Here is an 18968-nt window from a genome sequence, read left to right as displayed (position 1 = left end):
CACCTTCGATAGCAGATCAGTTACCTGTAACAAGATCAGGTGTTGCTGTGTCGTTAAATTTGCACCTAAAACCATACGAGGGCCAGGAAAACGATAAAAGCCTGTAAAACTTTATGGGCATGTATCTGCAAACTCACATTCTACTGTAAGTAGCTTTTGGGGAAGCCCAGAGGAGACGTTACGGGAAGAACAGCATTTAAGATTTAAGAACTTTCATAACGGTACATCGTGCAAATGGCTCCACAGAGCATCATCTGCCTTGCTGAGCCATAAATAAATAAAAACTTTGGCACTTTATGGAGGTACATCATGTATTATCATGCACTGGGGGCTCCAGAGCACCAGATTATAATTATTTATCAAAGTAAGAGCACACAAGAGGTAATTATTACAAGGCTTTGCCATTTCCATGTCCTTCCCCCGCAGGTGTGTTGATGGTGATGGGCTGCATGATTTACCCAGATGGTTGGGACTCTCCAGAGGTGAAGAGGATGTGCGGCCAGAGGACAGATAAGTACACGCTGGGAAACTGTACGGTGCGCTGGGCCTACATCCTGGCCATCATCAGCATTCTGGACGCCATACTCCTGGCATTGCTGTCCTTCACACTCGGCAACCGGCAGGACAAACTTCTGCCAGATGACTTTGAGCTGGATGGAGCAGGTGAGGGCTGTGGGGTGGTATGCAGACTGAATGCTGGGTATAGAAACAAATATTTTAATGTGTCATAGCTGGCATAGCACAAGTATAATGTGTGACATATAAAACAGCCACATTCCTTTCAGACTGGCTTGCTGCAAGGTCCTGCTGTTGTGCATGCCTGCTCTCTGTTAAGGCTTGAGCCATCATTAGAAAAAATTGCTTCACCTTAAGAAACGTATCCAAGATTGGAGATTTTTCTGCAGTTTTTTATATACAGTCGTGTGAAAAAGAAAGTTACCACAGGACTCTTTGCAGGCCCGTGAAAAACTAAGTACACCCCATGTTTCAGTATCTTGTAGAAGCACCTTTAGCAGAATTACTTGAAGTTGTTGTTTTCAGTTTGACTATATGAGTCTCTCATGTGTCTGTGGAGGAATTTTGACCCACTCTTGTTTACGAAAATTGCACTTCAGTTCATTGCAGCCATTTAATTGTACACAGATCTCAAGAAATCCCACCACAGTATTTGAGTCAGGTTGAGGTCCGGACTTTCTGGGCTTTCAGTTTGCCATTACAGCTGTTTTCTTGTAGATTTGCTGCTGTGCTTGGGATTCTTGTCATGTTGAATGACCCATTTTCAGCCAAGCTTCAGCTGTCAGACAGATCCACCACCGTGCTTTACAGTTGGTATGAGGTGTTTGTGCAGACATGCCATGTTTGGGTTTTTATGAACCACCAAATATCTTCACTTTGGTCTAATCTAAACTTTGTCAAATGAGCAGTTTTACAGTTATTTGTTGCCATAATTTGCCCAGTGTCCCAGTGGCTGAAGTCCATTAAATCTTTTTCTTGTTAAATCTGCTCCCTTTAGGGCTTACCCACAGAAAATCATTTTCCTCCATCTCGCCTGATCCCTAGCTTTCTTCTCTGTTACACCAACTCTCTCCATATCCTCCTCTGCGCTCTTTCCCCTTTACCTCCTGCCTGGTAGATCCATGTTCAACATCCTGTGTCCAACATATCCAGTCCCTTCTCTGCACATGGTCAAACCATTTCAGCCCTGGTGTCCACAAACATTTCTTTTGTTTCTCTTTTACAGAAAACCCTTGATTGAATCCACAGACCTTCAGAGCCAGTGTAAAATACCATGATGCACTTTGGGTTTTCACCTCTCTTGTCGTCTAATGTTTACTGTGGTTTTGATTAATAAGATTTTGTGCTTCCTTATTTTACTATATATATTTCACAATACCCAATAAACAAGCCCACAGAAATCATGTATTGTATGAAGATCTGTTTTATTGTATGGTGTGTTGTACAGCTTTGTAAGTCGACAACTCACACAGAGTTTATGTTCTTGAATCTGACACCAATGTAAGTTTTTGTTTTTCCCCCCCATAGGTTTCGACAGATAACATAGGTTACTTGGATATGATCTTTTTGGGACACCATGACATAATATCAGATCTCACCATTTCTATGGTAAAAACAGTGACATTGAACAGTTGACCACACATACAACTGATCTCAAACACACCTTCCATACGCTTTATTAAAACACAGCTACCCAGCTAAACAATTTTAGCTAAGATATAAGATTTGTTAAAAACTGTACATAACTGTAATATACATCAAGGCAAACTCTTTGGTACAGATATATACAGTTTATTTTCACTTTTTTTCTCTCCTTAAGATTGGGCTTCTTAACATGTTGTCTTGTTGAAACCTTTAAAATACTATATACCTGAATTGTAATAGGTGGATGAGAATACCAGCCTCCCATGAAAATGAAAGATCCCTATTATAATTAACTAAGGATACTAAATACCGGGTGACAACGGAATCGATATGGCTAAACATGACCTACTTTAATCAAACAGTGACCCTGCCTGAAGAAATGCATGAAATGAAAGTTACCCAAAGTCAGTGTACATGTCAGCCCAGTGTGAAACTTCCTAAAACCTTCATTACAAATACAAAATGTATTTCAAATGTTGAATGAGATTTGTTTTTTTTTTTGTTTTTTTTTTGTTTTTTAAGTCACTACTGAAAAGATGTGGGAAAAGAGTTTTAGGGAACAAAAATGACCAATAACGGCTACATATCCTTGGTTTGTTCAGGTTTTAGTGCAGGAGTGTAACAAACAAGGATGAGTCACTAGCAGTACAATGACAGACTTCCTTAGAAGGGTGAACGGAGCACAGCAGTTTGAGCCAACATGAGCACAAAGTAATAATAAAAAATAAAAAAATCCACTGGATTCCTGACATCACACTGAGAACCAACTAATTCAAAGCAAATGTACACAGAAGCATTAGCTCAAAAACAAGAACAAATTCAAAACATCTAACCAAAAAAAGAAGAAAAATAAATATCCATCTGATATGCCCAAACTGGAAAGTGATCTGTTGCAGTCTCTGGAGGAGGTGGGAGGGAAGGGAGGTTCGATAGCTGGAGGTGTCCACTAGAGGGCGAGCCAGGGGTGGCGCAAGCACTCTGCGGCCGTGGCCCTTTTCTCTGGAATAAGCTCCAGCATGGGAAGAAGGAAGTCAGTGAAGCACTCTGCTTCTTCACGGGGCCACTCGTATTTGTCGATCAGCACCTCCAGCAGTCCCCACGGCTTCAACTTAGTGATGTGTTTCAAATCACCTGCAGACAGACAGCACTGCATCAGAACCACACCACTACAGAGTACAACAACTTCCCCATTTTAAACTTCACTTCAAGGGCAGTCATGTCTGCATAACTCCACATAGTCTTAACAAATGACACTGATTAAATAGTTACCTTGTAATTGCCTTTTAAAGAAGGCCTGTTCTTTTGAACTGTAATATCCACTGGAGACATTTTTACATGTATATTCAAATGTATGAATAAGCAGCAATTGGGATTCAAGTAGGGAATATTCCAAAGCACAGTCAGTAACTCTCACTCGAATCTTGACAGTAAAGCTTCCGTTTTACCTTTCTTGGTGAAAAAATCCTTGGAATATTTGCCGGACATTATGAGTTTGCGTGGGACACTCCCCAGCAGCTCAATGATCAGTGCTATATGGTCTATACAGCAGACAGTTGCAAGAAAAAAGACAGACAAGACAAACAGATTCATCAGACAGTGGACCCAGTCACAGGCCCACTCTGGGTGTGTGGGTGGAGGGCAGAGGGAGAGAGGTCTGGGTGACGTCACACACACCAGCCTCACTGTTGGCAGAGGACGTGGTGTAAAACCAGAAGTTAGAAAGTTATAAAACAGAGCAGTTCATTAACCTTTAGCTCTTTTTTATTGTTCAGTTTGGGGTTTTTCCACTAAAGTTTCTCAGAACAAAAATAATTCCCACCACAAATTCACCCTGCAACTAGATTGACAAGACAGGCCCAGATAATGAAAATCATGTTTTTGTACTTCGTGTTAATTATTCATCAACTTCGCTGTCATTTCATCCGTAACTGTAACAGAGGTCTTAACATTTGCAGTAACCTTGGTACATATCAACAAAACAACTCCCACTCAGGGACCTTAAAAGGTTTACATCAAGACTGTCAGTTAATCCCTTATAGACATCCTTAATTAAAGCCATCTTACATTAATTATCATATTTCTGTAAACGTGTACTTTGAGCACATTAAGACTTTATATTCTGACATAAATACACTGACGTATAAAAGTAAAGGGTTCTTGCCTTTTTTGCCTCCTGTGATTGATTTCATTAAATGATTAAATTACATTTATAAAAAGACTGTTGTTGCGCAGTGGACTCCATGCAGAGGAAAAAGGTCATTCTGAATCTCCTCAGCAGGGACCAATACAGCATCAAGCACCTAGCCAAAATGTCTAAAGGCAGTGTACAAGGCTCTGCCAGGCAGTCTTTGGCAGAACACTTGAATCGTGATCAGTGGTTCAAAGAGGCTGGCATTTATTGGTTTCTTGCTTTGATGACGGGCCTGCACAAAACCATTTGATTGTGCTGACTGAAGTTAACCTCCTCCCTTGACCCTCCTTGTCCACCTTTCCCAGAGTGAGCCAAAGACAGAGGTGCTGGCGTACCTCTCTTGGTGAAGTATTCCTGTGAGTATTTTCCACTCAGAGCATAGTGTCGGGGGATTTTACCGAGCAACTCAATCATGAGAGCAAGATGGTCTGGAAATGAGGCACATCAGAGGAGAAGAGGAGGAGGAAGATGGAAAGTCACAGGGAGTTTGGAGAGGAGATGGCAAACAGTCAAGTGGAACAATGTATTAGGAACAAAGGATGATGATGATGATGACAGCCTAGTGTTACAAGTAGCACATGTATCAACAGCCTATATTAACCTACTGAAAACATCTGAACACATGGAGCTCATTCACTGTTGTATTTCAGAAAAATGACAACTATAAAGCAAGATGGGAAGTCTGCATTAAAGCACAGCCCTCAAAGCTATACAGTAAAACATAAAAAGCAGACTGATGCAAGTTTACTAAAAGTCTAATAAAACGTTAAACACAAAGCATTTATAGAACAGTAAGCCATGGTTTATGCAGGTGAAAAAGCTGCAGGATGTTCCAGTAAAGTCAAAGTTGAAGGACAGCACAAAGCAGACATGCCAGAGCAGAATCAAGTTAATATGGAAACTTTGAGCTAAGCAGCAAGCCAAAATTCCATTTTCACCTTATGTTTCAATTAGGGCTGTTCGATATAACGATATATATCGGATGACGATATAAAAACATCTATCGTTTCATTTTACGCTATCGTTTGTTTCGTGGTGTCGCAAAATAAACTGTTTACGGCAATATTTTTCATCGTTTTGATGGTCACTGTAGTGGCTATATTAATTTCTTAAAGTTCTCTCTTTCTCTTATATTTAATATAACCACACTACGGACGGACAAGCGCCTGTTTTAATGCGTTGTGGTTAGCAACAACGATGGTAACAGCATCGCGTGTCCGCTTGTTTATGTTCCACATAAACCTTCCACAATAAAGCTCAAGATCCTGTTGAGACTTTTCAAAATAAACTGAATCACGTGAAAGAGCAGATTATTTACGGATGAGAATTAAAAAAAGAGCCGCCAGGTGCTAAAAAATAAACCTTAGACTCAAACGTTAGAACAGACTTTTCCCCGCAGCACGCCGTGTAATAAATACTCACAAAGAAAACGGCGGCCTTTACAACTTATGTCTAAAAATGTATCGTTTCATGCATCGGTTAAAACACTCGACTCCAGCTACACGACGCGCAGCTGGAAACACTTCACGCAAGTCGAGCTGCCCAAGATTCACAGAGTTTACAGAAAATGTTACATTTTTGTGATTTATATCGTTATCGGACGATAGAATTCTTATATCGGGATATGAGATTTTGGTCATATCGTACAGCCCTAGTTTCAATTAAAACTTGAGGTGAAAATGGATTAAACATAAAGTATGAGTAACCAGGAGGTGAGGAAAAGGTGAGAAGAGAATTGAAGAGATGGCCCCATCTCCAGTGCGGTAAAGAAGTGGCTCAAGTTGCTAGATAGGAAATACACACAGGAATGCTCATACTTTTCATACTTTACAATTCTTCTTCTGAATTCGAAGCCATTAATGGAGCACCTCATTAACATGTTAACACTGTGCAAAGTGCACTGTAACTGGAGCTCCAGTGAAGGTGAGGACTTGCATGCATATTGGACATTTTAAATAATTCAACAGTTCAACACTGATAACAGAAGATTTAACAACACTATGGTGCTTTTAACAGTAGCAGTAATACTAAACAGAAGTCCCACTCACTAGTGAAACACATTTCAATACATCTACTAAATCGAGCTCTGAGAATTAATGATCTACAGTTAAAACTTGTACTTTAAAAACAGAATGTACAGGAAGACCAGACAATACCTTCATCTCTGGAATAATCTTCCCCAGAATGTGGTTCAAACAAGTAGTCCCCTGTGGCAAGCTCAAAGGCCTGAGGACAATACAAACACAGGGAGGGGAAAAAACAAAAAGAACAGTATGAAGCCATCTGTCCAAATCTCAATAAATCCCTCCCACCACTGACTAGACTCTCATTACACTTCTTGAGTCTTTAAGATACAATGAGGGGTTTTTTTTCCCCCTTCAGATAAATTTTTTTTGTTCTATTCAGTTTTTGGGGGGAGTTTAAGCACCTTTTGGCTCTATATAAATAGTTTGATGCAGAGAAAATTTCTCACCATACAGGCTGTGCTCCAAATATCAGCTGGTGTGCTGTATCCAGAACCAATAAGTACTTCTAGAGACCGGTACTGTCGTGTCTGGATGTCTTCAGTAAAGTGCTTGTGCTGAGAGGAAAAAAGACAAATACGAAAACACAAACGTATATCAAGTAGGTTTCATCAGGTGTAGCGATAACACACTGAAAAACAGAAATATTTTACATGAGAATAAAAAATTTTGAAATTATAAATGGACTCTATGCTCTATTTGAAATCTGGATCACACTCCCATCTGGTAAATGATTTCTCATTTTAAAACCATAAAAAGCAGGAATACCGAAACATTACTTTCAGTAGCTAGATGACACTCGATGTCTCCCTGGCTGTACCGTTTCATCACTTATGAGGAAATCCCTTTGGTCATTAGCAGGCTACTCACCACCCAGCAGGCATTTCCCAAATCTGCAATCTTGACCTTGATCTTGTCTGCATTGAGTGGCTCAAGTGGGTTAACTAGCAGGGATCCTGCTGTCAGCTTACCTTTATAAAGCACAGAGAGAAGCAGCGACATTGAATAAAACAATGGGATAAACACTGAATAAATGATAAGTATAATCATAAGTAGTTCAAAGTTCACATGGTTTTTGTTAAATTTCCAAAGCAGCTCAGCTACAGCAAACAGCTTCTAAAAACCTAAACCAATCGATTTCGGTTCACTGACCATTTCGTGCATCTTCCTGGCTACTATAGTGACAGTTGGACCCATCCTCACCATCTTCTTCTAAAATGCCTTGTTCCAGCTCTCTGTCCTCCAGCCCAGCAGAAAAGCGTTTCTCAGTAACTCCACGGCTACGAGCCCCAGTTCCTTTAGTCTCTGTGTACACATCATTGAAATCTGTAGACTCAACACCGTTGTAAATGGAGTGGAGAGGAGACTCCACGTGTTGATCCTCTGGAGAGGCACACTGTTCTGTGCACTCTGCATTGCCATTATGTTGGTCTTCATCGCTATGCTGGAAGTCACTCTCCTCCACATGGCCATTACAGTTCATTTCAGACAGTTCCTCTGGTCCCACCCTCATGTGATCTGCATTCAAAGTGCTCCCTGAAAGTAGCAGAAAATGTATTTTCAGTTGATTCATATCAGATTTTTTGGCTGCTTTGCAAATTTTGCAGAACACATTACTTCTCTGATGTTAGCGTCTTACCATCTGTTTCCTCCTTTCCTATCTCCGCAAAAGACACCTGTCTGAGAGGCGCACAGGCTCGTCCCTTTTCAGTCTGTGGGTCGTCTTCATCTTCATCATCCTCTCGTATCTCTGTGGTCTTTTCCATTTCCTCAAGGTCCAAGATGCACTTCTCCAGCAGCTCCGCCTGCCGCTTCTGCTTCTTTTTTAACTTCTTCTTCTTGTTCTTGGACATTTTTACTGTCTGTCAAAGACAAAAACAAAGGAAAGGTTTGCACATTTGTAGGACTGATTTAAAAGTAAACTAAAAAAACAAAACCAAACCTAAAAACATGAGGCTAATATCTAAGCAGAGAGTAAAAAAAAAACAAAAAAAAAAAAACAAGTCTTGTACCTGTTTTGGAACTGGCGCTGTGCTTACTGTAAAGAGAACATGAGATAAGTAAAAACCTGTACTAAACCTATGAATGCAGATATAAAAGTGAGTGTGCATGCACATCTCATACTTGCTGAACCAGAGGGAGGAGGTGCCCCAGCCTTCTGCCACTCTGTGGCTTCAGCTGCAAGCCTCCGTACGTAAGGCTCATCTACGCTCATCAGGATGTTCTCCGGCTTGATGTCTGTGTGGATAATATGACACTTTGTGTGCAGGTAGTCCAGACCTTGGAGAACCTTTTAAAAAAAATAAAAAATAAAAAATACATTAATGGAAAATGGTTATCTGATTGTGTAGATCAAATTAACCAATCACACTGACTTGGACACAAAACCTTTACCAACTAAACTTAAGGAAACTTTAAAAAGAAAAACATATTGCATCAATTTTCAGGTTTTTCTTTTCTTGGAAACAAATATACTAACTTTGCACAACTCAGAGTTCATAAATAATCCTTATTAATCACATTTGGCTTTGCTGCAGTCCGTCAGTTTATCCTCTCTGAAACACACTATTTTAGCTCTTCTCTCTTTAAAGCAAAGGAGCCAAGACTAGGAAAAAAGAAAATCTTAAAAAGAATCCCTAGGGCAGTCTGAAGCCAGAGCGTTTGGTTTGTAGTTAACTTAATACACAATGATACTATCATTATTTTAGCCTTAGTGCTGCTTATTGAAAATCCATCCATGTAACAAACACAGCATATAACAGAACATAAAGAAAGCATAAAAGGGTCCCTTTAAGAGAACACAAAAGCTTAACAATCTAAGAAAGTTTTAATAAAAGAAACATTTGCTGTTTTTCAAAGGACATCGAATAAAAAGCTGTGGAATAAACAACACTAATCCACAGATGAGCTGTGCAATTAACTGCTGAATTAGTCATTTGTTTAACCATGAAAAAAAGCCCCCTCAGTTTTGCCTCACTCCCAATCTGTTTTGTTAAGCAGCTTACTGTTAATATGTAAAGTTCTTCTACCCTGACTGTTTTCCATCCATCGTGCAGCCTGCAGGCTACACAACTCTTGTGAACGACTGAGCCTTAATGATGAGTCATAGGCATTCAAAAGGTGTGCCTGTGGGTCTCACTTTACCTGCCGTATGATGCTCTTCACACAAGCCAGGGGCAGTCCTTGGTAGTTTGATTTTATTATCCATTTCAATAAGTGATGTCCTAACACCTCAAACACCATGCAGACGTCTGAAGATTGGAGCAGTTAAGATGGCAAAGTAATAGCGGTAAAGCAAAACTGAAAACAAACAAAGGAAAAAACAACTGCCTAAATGAGGAGTGGCATTGATTGTGCTGAAGAAAGGACACGTAGATGTGCAACCCATACGCTTTTGTTAGAGCCTCTCGTGTTACAGCTACAGCAATCCCTCAGGCATTCAGGGGATCTTACCCAACTAAAGTGTTGTGATGGGGGTGGAGGTCTGTTTGGGACACATAAGATTCCATTTGTCACACCCTCACCTGTTGTTTACTTTCTTACTTGCGTACGGCTTTTTAGCTGACATGGACACGAAGGGAAAGAAAGTTCTGTACATTCAAAAAACAAACAAAAAAAAAAAAACCCATTTCTAATAAGACTAAAGTTTTTGTTTTGGGGACTTTCCCCCTCCCAGCAGGAGGTAATTTGACAAATCAAATGTGACTAATAATAAAAACCAGGAAACATCTGTTATATCTGGCTGTGAAGGATACGAGTTCCATTGACGCCAGAGATCTTGAAGTCATCTAGAAGCTGGACTACCATCTCTCGGTTGGGATCATTCGTGTCAGAGTTTCTTACCTACAGACAAAAAAAGAAAAAGAAAAAAAAGAGAAGAAAAAAATATATATATTTTGTTGTGGGATCCACACACATCATTTACATGTAAAACTGTGTGAACATGCGTGCTGGAAGACATGCAAGCCGAGTGCATGAATAATGTGTAAAAGCTGTAGTGTAAGCAATGCCCTGCTGTCCTTGCACCACGTTGCTGTACACTCTGATGCATCTCCAGATATCCCCACAACTAATTAGTGAACACTTCCTGCGCTTACTGATTACATATTTCATCAAAACCTACTGCATGCAATTAAATCTGATACTCACAGATCTGAGCAGTTTTATCTCATCCAGTGCTGTTTCTGTGTAGTGCTCCGCGCTCTTCACCACCTTCATTGCAACAAACCTCTTTACCCTGCAACCACAGAATGTAATGTTCACTAATAGGAAGCAAAGTAAACCGTCTGAGCCAGCTGCTGCTGCATCTGGAATCCAATGTCAAGTCTCAAAAACAAAACATGAATTACAAATATGCAGTAAAGTTTTTCTCATACTGAATATCCCAGGCGAGCCACACGGTGGAGAAGTGTCCCCAGCCGAGCTTCCGAATTACATGGTATTTTCCATTATAAAGGTCTCCTACTTTCACATGGTGGTAGCCACCTAAAAGATAAGAAATTCAAGCTGCTTAGATAAATAAAGAGGTGAGCATGTATGCATGTATACAGAACAGCCAGTGCATTTACATTCACTGTAATAACAGGTCACAACTAACCAAAGCGACACCATTTATTGAAACAGTCAAATCAAATATTGATTTATCTGTTTAAACTAAGGTGCGAATCGCTAATACTCTGTTATCATTTTTCTACTGGGGAAAAAAACAAACAAACAAAAAAAAACTTGAAAGAGTAGTTAATCAAATACAGTGCAATATAGTGTGCCTTTGAATGCAAAAAGTAAAGAGGAACCCACCTTTGCAGTAGTCATTGGGGTCCTCCTGCTCTTCATCATCAGAGCCAAGGATCTCTTCAGGTTCCTCAGGTTCCTGAGGGGAGGCTTCAGCCTGAGGATGCTGTCGAGCTCTGGGATTGGCTGGCTGCCTGATGGGACAACAACAATTATGAAAGACGTCGATGGAACAGAGCTCTGATGCATTTACCGTCCATTTATCAAATATTAGCTCAACAATAAGGCGTGCCCAGGATGAGAGGATTTTATTACAGGACATGCGGGTGAGACTAACTGAACAAGACTGCAGCTCATTGATAACCGATGAGTTCGACTCTTCTACATAGCAAGAAAGAATCAAAGCTCAACCTTTTACTTCCAAAAACACTGCAGAAATGGTGAACAGCTGTACAGTTTAACTTAAACAGATGCATTACAAAGCAGTGGGAACGTTCTCCTGCCTCTCCTGGGATCTGACCTTAATTGGCTGAAAAAGTAAGTGGCATTAACTAGCTAGCATTAGCAACTGAGTAATTCACTCTAACACTAATACTTTACTGAACAACATAATCATGTTAGCCAAGCACCAACATAGAGTGTGCCTGCTCTGGATGATCAGTCACAGTGATGGACATAGATGTTTCAAAATCACCTCCTGTATAAACGGCTAACTAGAGACAGGAAGAACTTCCTCATCAGCCAAGTTTTTTGTTGCATAAACATAACCCATATAACACAGCATTTATTAAAAAGCCTCTCACACAAAATAATCAAACATGACAGGAACCACTCGTTTCTATGAGTCTGTGGTGGCCAGTGCGATCCTCTATGCTGTTGCATGCTGGGGGAGCAGGCTGAGGGTCGCAGATGCCAACAGACTTAATAAACTGATCCGTAAGGCCAGCAATGTTGTGGGGATGGAGCTGGACTCCCTCAAGGTGGTGTCGGAGAGGCGGATGCTGTCCAAGATAAAGACAATGTTGGATAACACCTCCCACCCACTCCATGACATGTTGGTCAGTCACAGGAGCTCGTTCAGTGAGAGACTGAGATTACCGAAAAGCACCACTGAACGACACAGGAAATCATTCCTGCCTGTGGCCATCTCCCTGTACAACGCATCCACTTAACACACTGTTTGCTGCTACAACTACACATGTTTCTTTTCCAAATATTTATTTATAAGTGACTTATGTATGTATGTATGTATGTATATATTGTACTATTCTTAGTTAGCGTATTGTCTGTCTTGTCTTAATGTTGGTTTAAAATGGAGCACTGTAACAAAAAATAATTTCCCCCAGGGATCAATAAAGTATTCTGATTCTGATTCTGATTAAACAAACGACACCAGGGCTGATCGCAAAAAATAAATAATTGGTGCACATCTGGTGTATGTATAAAGCTACAAATAGACAACTGTTTTATAAATCTATCATAAAGGAGGGTTATAACTGTAAGCATCCACAGTCACATTTCAATCACTGAAAATGTGAAATGTCAACCACAAATAAAACTTTACTCCAGGGTAATATGTCATCTTTCATTGCAGACTTCAATTAACCCACAACTACCTCTTTAAAAAAAATAAAAATAAAGAATGCATATGTGTAATATGAAGAAACTATGAATTAACTTGGGTTGAGGTGAGGACTCCTCATGAGGTGACATGGACCTTGCTTTGTGCACTGGTGTTGGAATAGGAAGGAATCCCCAAACTGTTCCCACAAAGCTGGAAACATAACATTGTCTTGGTATGCTGAAGCATTAATAACCGTTTTCCCACTTGTACCTACTTGGGCCGGCTCAACACAGTTTTTAGAGTTTTCCATTAGGTGGTAGTACCATGGTAATAGGCAATTTTAGTACCTACTAATTTTTGAAACGTGGCAACGAGGAAAATGGAAAGAAAAAAAAAGAAAGAAAAAAAACCCTCCCACTGTGGTCCCTCGAGATTGGCAAAAAGTTGTACTCCGAGCAACAGGTCTATGCTTTTCCATTGTTGTGGTGATCATGACGCATACAAATACTCCACACATGTTAAGCGGTAACTTATTGCAATTGAAAATGACCGAAACAGAGTCAAATCATGCAGGTACTAGTGAAAAGGGGCTAGAAGAGTTCCTTTCACTGAAACTAAATGGCAGAGCACAAGTTTTGAAAAAACAACGTCACACCATAGTTCCTTCCCCAACTTTATACTTGGCACAATGCAGTCAGATAAGTTCTGTTTCTCTGGCTACTACCAAACCCAGACTCATCCATCAGATTACCAGACAGAGAGAACAGCATGAGTCTTCACTCCAAAAAACTCCACTCCTCTAGAGTTGTATCTGATGCGCTGGACTGTACTTGGTGACATGAGGCTTGGAAGCAACTGCTCGCTCCTGGAAACCCAGTCCATGACGCTCTCTGTAAACTCTTCTTGAGCTAATCTGAAGGCCACGTGAAGTTTGGAGGTCCGTAGCGAGTGACTCTGCAGAAAGTTGGTGACCTGTGTACTATGCACCTCCGCATCTGGTGACCCTGCTCTGTAAATTTATGTGGCCTACCACTTAGTGGCAAACTTGGTGTTGTTCCCAATCGCTTCCACTTTATTATAATACCACTAACAGTTGACTCTGGAATATTTAGTAATGAAGAAATTTCACAACTGGACTTGCTGCACAGATGGCATCCTATCATGGTACCACGCTCAGGGCTCGCAAAATCGCTAGCCCGACGTCCCGGGGCTAGCGATTTTTCTGGTCGGGCTACCAAAATCCATCTCAGCCCTGCCCGTCAGGCTGTCATAGGAAGAAAAAAAAAAAAAAAATGTCAATGCTTTTGCATTCTTTCACAAACGTAGCTGTCAGTATGTGACATATTGAAATCGCGTTTGAATTTCCGCTTGTTTTTTGCTTCACTTTGCGATAGCGCAGACTGAATAGAGAGCGGCAGCTACTGACTGGTGAGTGACGGATTAATTGCGCACCAATTCCTCTGACATCGTCTTATCACTCATTAGCTTACTATTCAAACGTGACAAGTGAAATCTCCCGCAGCAAGCTTAAACATGTGATGCAGGTTGAATGCGCAGAGAATCGCTGATCATTATGCAAGTGCCTGTGTAAAAGCAGATTGATTTACGCAGGTATTTTAGTTCTGCAGAGCCAAATAAGACAGGTGAGGGTGAAGAAGGGACAGCCAAAGAAAAGCCGACCACAAAACGGAAAAGTTGTGACAAATCAGGCTATGAGGCAAAAACAAAAGTGCAGCTTTTTTTTGGTTTCATGGACAAAAGAATTTCTGTGGCTGGAATATGACGAGCTAAATAACAATGTTCTGACGGGTGTGTCTTGAGTTTCCCTCGATTTCCTAGTTGACAAGCACCTTTGTTACTGGGACCAGTAATTTTAAGAAAGACCCCATTAGAACCCATGAGAAATGCAAGAAATGCATTATTGCTCAGTCTGCAGTATCTTTCCCAGAACAAACGCCAATTGCAAAAAAACTACTAAAAATAAACCAAGCACAACAAGAAGTCCAGAAGAAACGCAGAAGAAAAAGCTGTTTAGAACAGCGCGATGTTGCAAAGCGTGAACTACCTTTGGCAAAATTTAGCAGCCTTTGCAAACAAAGCAAATGGCCTAGATCTTGGTTCCACTTACCTCTTACCCGTGACTTCAGTGGAAATGTCAGATTCAGGATCTGACACAGACTGATCCATGTTCTACACAGTTCTTACAAGTTCATAGACATTTCTGTTCAATTAGGGCCAAATATTTGAGTTGATGATTGTATTTTTTTTACAGTTGTTGTAATTTGTGTTTTAACAATTTTTTAAGTCAATCAAAAAATTGTCCTTTTTTTTTTTTTTCCAGGCTACTTAAATTTATTTTGGGCTACCAAAAACTGAAGAGTGTCTGCCCGAAGGGCTACCAGAGATTTTGAAATTTTGCGAGCCCTGACGCTGGATTTCACCGAGTTCCTGAGAGCGAGCCACTGTTTCACAAATTTTTATAGACACGTCTGCAGGTGCCTTATTTTATACATCTATGGACATGACTGGAACACCAGAATTCAATGGCAGAGTGAGTATTTTTGGCATGTAATGTTTTGTCATATGACCATAAATAAATAAAACAGTTTTGAAGTATTACAGTAGTTTGACAGTTACTTAACCAAACATAAACCCACATTAAAGGCAAATATTTGCAAGGCAAAACAATAGAGCAGTAGCAGATAAAAGTCCATTAAAGTCATAGCAGGCTGTTAATTTGGATCATGTCCCCTTGAAATTAAACCACAAGTTTCAGTGTAATTGCCTCCAGTTTGTTGCTTTGACCTTGTTATCAGTAAAGAAAGATTAATGAGCGACTGTTCCAACCAAGTTTAATTAGTTTTAACAAAATAGCAAGGTGTGTCTAAAACTTTGTTTCAAACAAATCTTGCAGCTATCTAAGCAATATTTAACTATTAAAATATTCACAAACGGTTATTATATTAATAAAGACTCCTAAATGTGTAACCGAGCGCTGGCAGTGACAAACTGCAAGCAGAAAATGGAAGCAAATACCATCTAAATCGCTGTCAATGATTTATTTATTTATTTATTTTTTAAAACTGGATTTGAACATCTGCTTTTAACCATAGTTTAAACCAAAACAAGAAGTTGGCCTGTCAAAACAACCCTACCACAATAATACCACACTGACGCGCTTTCTGCCAAGGAATATCACACAACCAAATTAAAGAAGGCATTTAAAGAAACGCATGCTGCACTCAGCTTACTTTACTGCAGGCCTAATGTGTGCGTGTGTGTATCCGCATTATGAAAGGCAACATCAACCTTGCTGAATCAGACTGAATACTGAGAAGTTTCCAGAATAAGGGGACAGAAAACTGTGGCTACATTACGAGCAGAAGTACAAGCCTGCAAACAAATTATGTTCCAAAATTACTAAGTGAGTTATACGGTCATTGTGTCAAGCAGTCAGACAAATGAAACGTCTGTGCATATTACATTTTTCAAATATAAATCGCTGTGTGCAGACTTTCATTTTGACTAAAACTCCAGCGACAGATTGATCAAACCCAACATAATGGAAAACAGGACAACCAATTCTTTTCTAAATGCATATTTGAAACATATTTCTGTATATTTTTTCCATGGCTCTGCAAGCCCTAAATAACAGAACATATTCTTTCCATGTTTATATGTGTCACCACATACATTCTGCCTTTGCCAGTAATTCAGTTCCTAATATTTACTTGAAAGCCAAACAGCCTGATGTTACTTCCTCCACAGAGCAGATTAAGCCTGCTCATCTCTACTGGAGCCAAGAGAGCAGAGATCACATTCAACTAAATTCCTACAACTGGGCTGCAGTGTTTCACAAATGAGCTGCTGGTTTTCTACATAATCCTGCAACCTACTTCTTTGTGCCTGACATGGTCAGCTGAAGCGGTGCATGTTTGCCCAAGGATGACAAAATAAACTGATTCAAATAATTACTTGATATGAATCTTGACTTTCTAATCAAGCTTTGAATCTGAAACGCATTCATTATATTTTAAATCATAAAGCTGGTAAAAACAAGGCAGTAATTTAATACTGATTATCTGTACAGTTCTCGTGTTGTCTGCTTTAACATTTACACTGCTGGATTATTAACACATTTTAAAACATTTTTTGCATCTTGAGAGGTAAATGCATGGCTTTTCAAATTCACTTCAAAATGCAAATAAATACATCGTCTAAATTACATACTCATGCATTTTCATTCACAGAGAGAGAAAGCAGATGAAGCATATTTGAATGCAGAGCCAGTCTCAGTTAGTCATCCTTTCATTATAAAAAGCTTTAATATTGGGTGTGTGCACCTTGTTTTAATGAGCCTCATCCTTTTGGGTGTGAGGACAAATGTCTGATGCACATTTTCCTTCAGACTCTCACAGCACTTCAAAACATTAACCAGTCCACTCCATTATATCCTCTGAGGTTGTTTTGTTCGTCTATACATGCAGTGCCCATTGTGCTAGGATTACTGCAGAATGCAGCTGCTCTGCTTTAAGTTGCATTTAGTTTCTTGGTATCACATGATTCTTACGGCTAATAAAACATTCAAGTATGCGCCATGAAGATAATGCTGTCAGGAGGAGAGTATCCTCAATGGTGCTGTTTTCAGTTAAACACCATGCTTCGGTGGGCTGATGTGGGCTTCTTCATTCTCTTGTTTTAAATATAGCACTGGCTGTTATGTAACGCTCTGGAGGATGCCACTGGTGCAGGCATGATTAGTAGATTGTTGGGCACACCAAAACAATCGGTACTGGAGATCAACGCTTGACAGCCCTATTTACAGCAACTAATCATTCAGAAATATTTTCAGGTGATCACAGCGTTTAAGTATTATATTCCTGGTATGGCTTACAGAGCACCCAAAACTTGTGTTTTTTGTTTTTTTTACTAAAGCACTGTAGAGCAAAAAGAATAAGCTGTGGCGTGTGCAGACCAAAACAAAGTTTAAGTGCAAACAAGCAGTCAAAGGCCTTTAACAGCTTCTCCAATGTCAGAACAGCAGCAAATACACCAAAGTGCAACAAACAATCTGCTTTGATTGAGTACAGCTGACAAAATACTTGTTCATGTGCGGGTGTCCTGAAAAACGGGACACACATAAGAGGGAATGACATTTAAATGGAGCAGTGACTCACTTTTTGTTGGTTTTCTTTGCTTTCACCCTTTTCTTCCTCGCCTGGAGTGCCAGCACTGCAACAACAACAAAAAGAATAGAAAAACCATTGTCTGTTTGCCTTCTTGATTTCCAGCTGACACTCACGACAAAACAAATGAAGCCATCTGAAATAAACAATTACCTCACTCCAACGTTCATATGCACCGTGTTGGGTCATGTTTGCACCTAACAGTATCTAAAATCAGTGTCAGTGCATGTGTCGGTTTGCCAGAACCCATCCAACGTTAAGTTACATCACTGAGCTTCCCACCTAGGCAACGCTCGTCTCAAACACGGCAATGTGGCGTGAAGTGATTTCAGCCACTACAGCGGCTAATTATGGACTCATACATGAATGCACGGTTATCGTGGCCGGTGTTACGGGCTGTGTTTAAAATGGAAGGAGCTGGAGAGCTAAATGTATCGAGCTAATCCTGACATGTCCTATTGAAGCTAAAGCTAACGTCTAGAGGGCTAGCGCTCCAGCTCAGTGCGCGACAGACGCGTTCAATTAAACCGCGTATCACAATGTATGCTGCTCGGCGAAAAATAATGTTTTTATATTTGTCACTGCACGACAACATCGACTGTAACGGCAAACCGCACACACAATGTGTTACACCAGTCACACAGCGTGCAACGTGTCGCGTGAAGATTTACCTTTCCTCTCCATGTCGGCTGGATCCGTAGCTTAGCAGTTAGCTACACAGCCAGTGATCGAATGTTCCACGCATGCGCACTGGCTTGCTATGTCGAAGGGAAGCTTCTCTGGTGACGTCTCTGCCCGTGTATCAAACCGTTTTTATGGATTTTAGGGCAAACTGCCTTATAAAGAAGTATTTAAAGCAGCCTCACTGATAGCCGTGCAGCTCAGGAATTTAACCTTTTATTTACCTTTCGTGCATGTTTTAACTAAGGCAGCAGTGTAGGTAGGTGGGTTAAATGAACGGCATGATTGGTGACGTGATTCAGTGGTTTGTGCCCAGATTGGGATTAATATTAAAGTGTTGGTAACCTTTGTTATACTGAATGCTGATAGCAGTACAGAACAAGCTGACTGCATGGTTTGGTAAAAGGCAGACTGGAATTTACATAGCTGGA

At 40.3% G+C, this 18968-nt stretch overlaps 2 protein-coding genes across 5 annotated transcripts in view; one reads left to right on the top strand and one right to left on the bottom strand.

Annotated features, from left to right (window-relative positions):
• lhfpl5b (LHFPL tetraspan subfamily member 5b) overlaps positions 1-1839 on the top strand; it is a 47138-nt gene extending 45299 nt beyond the window's left edge. The window contains exons 3-4 of the mRNA XM_085258658.1: positions 427-663; positions 1742-1839. Of these exons, the coding sequence (XP_085114784.1) occupies positions 427-663; positions 1742-1752 (248 nt within the window). The 3' untranslated portion in view covers positions 1753-1839. The remainder of the gene's footprint in view (positions 1-426; positions 664-1741) is intronic.
• Positions 1840-1921: 82 nt separating this feature from the next.
• On the bottom strand, positions 1922-18673 carry srpk1a (SRSF protein kinase 1a). 4 transcript variants are annotated; one of them, XM_085258653.1, is made up of 17 exons: positions 18528-18673; positions 17848-17902; positions 11173-11300; positions 10752-10860; positions 10525-10612; positions 10131-10218; positions 9520-9626; positions 8500-8665; positions 8388-8413; positions 8015-8237; positions 7528-7911; positions 7246-7346; positions 6825-6932; positions 6508-6577; positions 4687-4779; positions 3606-3698; positions 1922-3291 (listed from the first exon to the last, which is right to left on the bottom strand). In XM_085258653.1, the coding sequence occupies exons 1-17, from the start codon at positions 18538-18540 to the stop codon at positions 3107-3109; spliced, it is 2037 nt and encodes a 678-aa protein (XP_085114779.1). In that variant the 5' UTR covers positions 18541-18673; the 3' UTR covers positions 1922-3106. The 4 variants fall into 4 exon arrangements, with proteins under 4 accessions (XP_085114779.1, XP_085114777.1, XP_085114776.1 ...); XM_085258651.1 differs by lacking the exon at positions 3606-3698; XM_085258650.1 differs by lacking the exon at positions 4687-4779.
• Positions 18674-18968: the final 295 nt, after the last annotated feature.

The sequence above is a fragment of the Mchenga conophoros genome, linkage group LG20 (genome assembly GCF_057382185.1).
Source record: "Mchenga conophoros isolate Kocher_MC1m ecotype Shallow Benthic linkage group LG20, M_conophoros_male_GT1.1, whole genome shotgun sequence".
Taxonomy (NCBI): Eukaryota; Metazoa; Chordata; class Actinopteri; order Cichliformes; family Cichlidae; genus Mchenga; species Mchenga conophoros.
The sequence above is the reverse complement of the archived record's forward strand: the minus strand, read 5'-3'. Positions and strand labels throughout refer to the sequence as shown.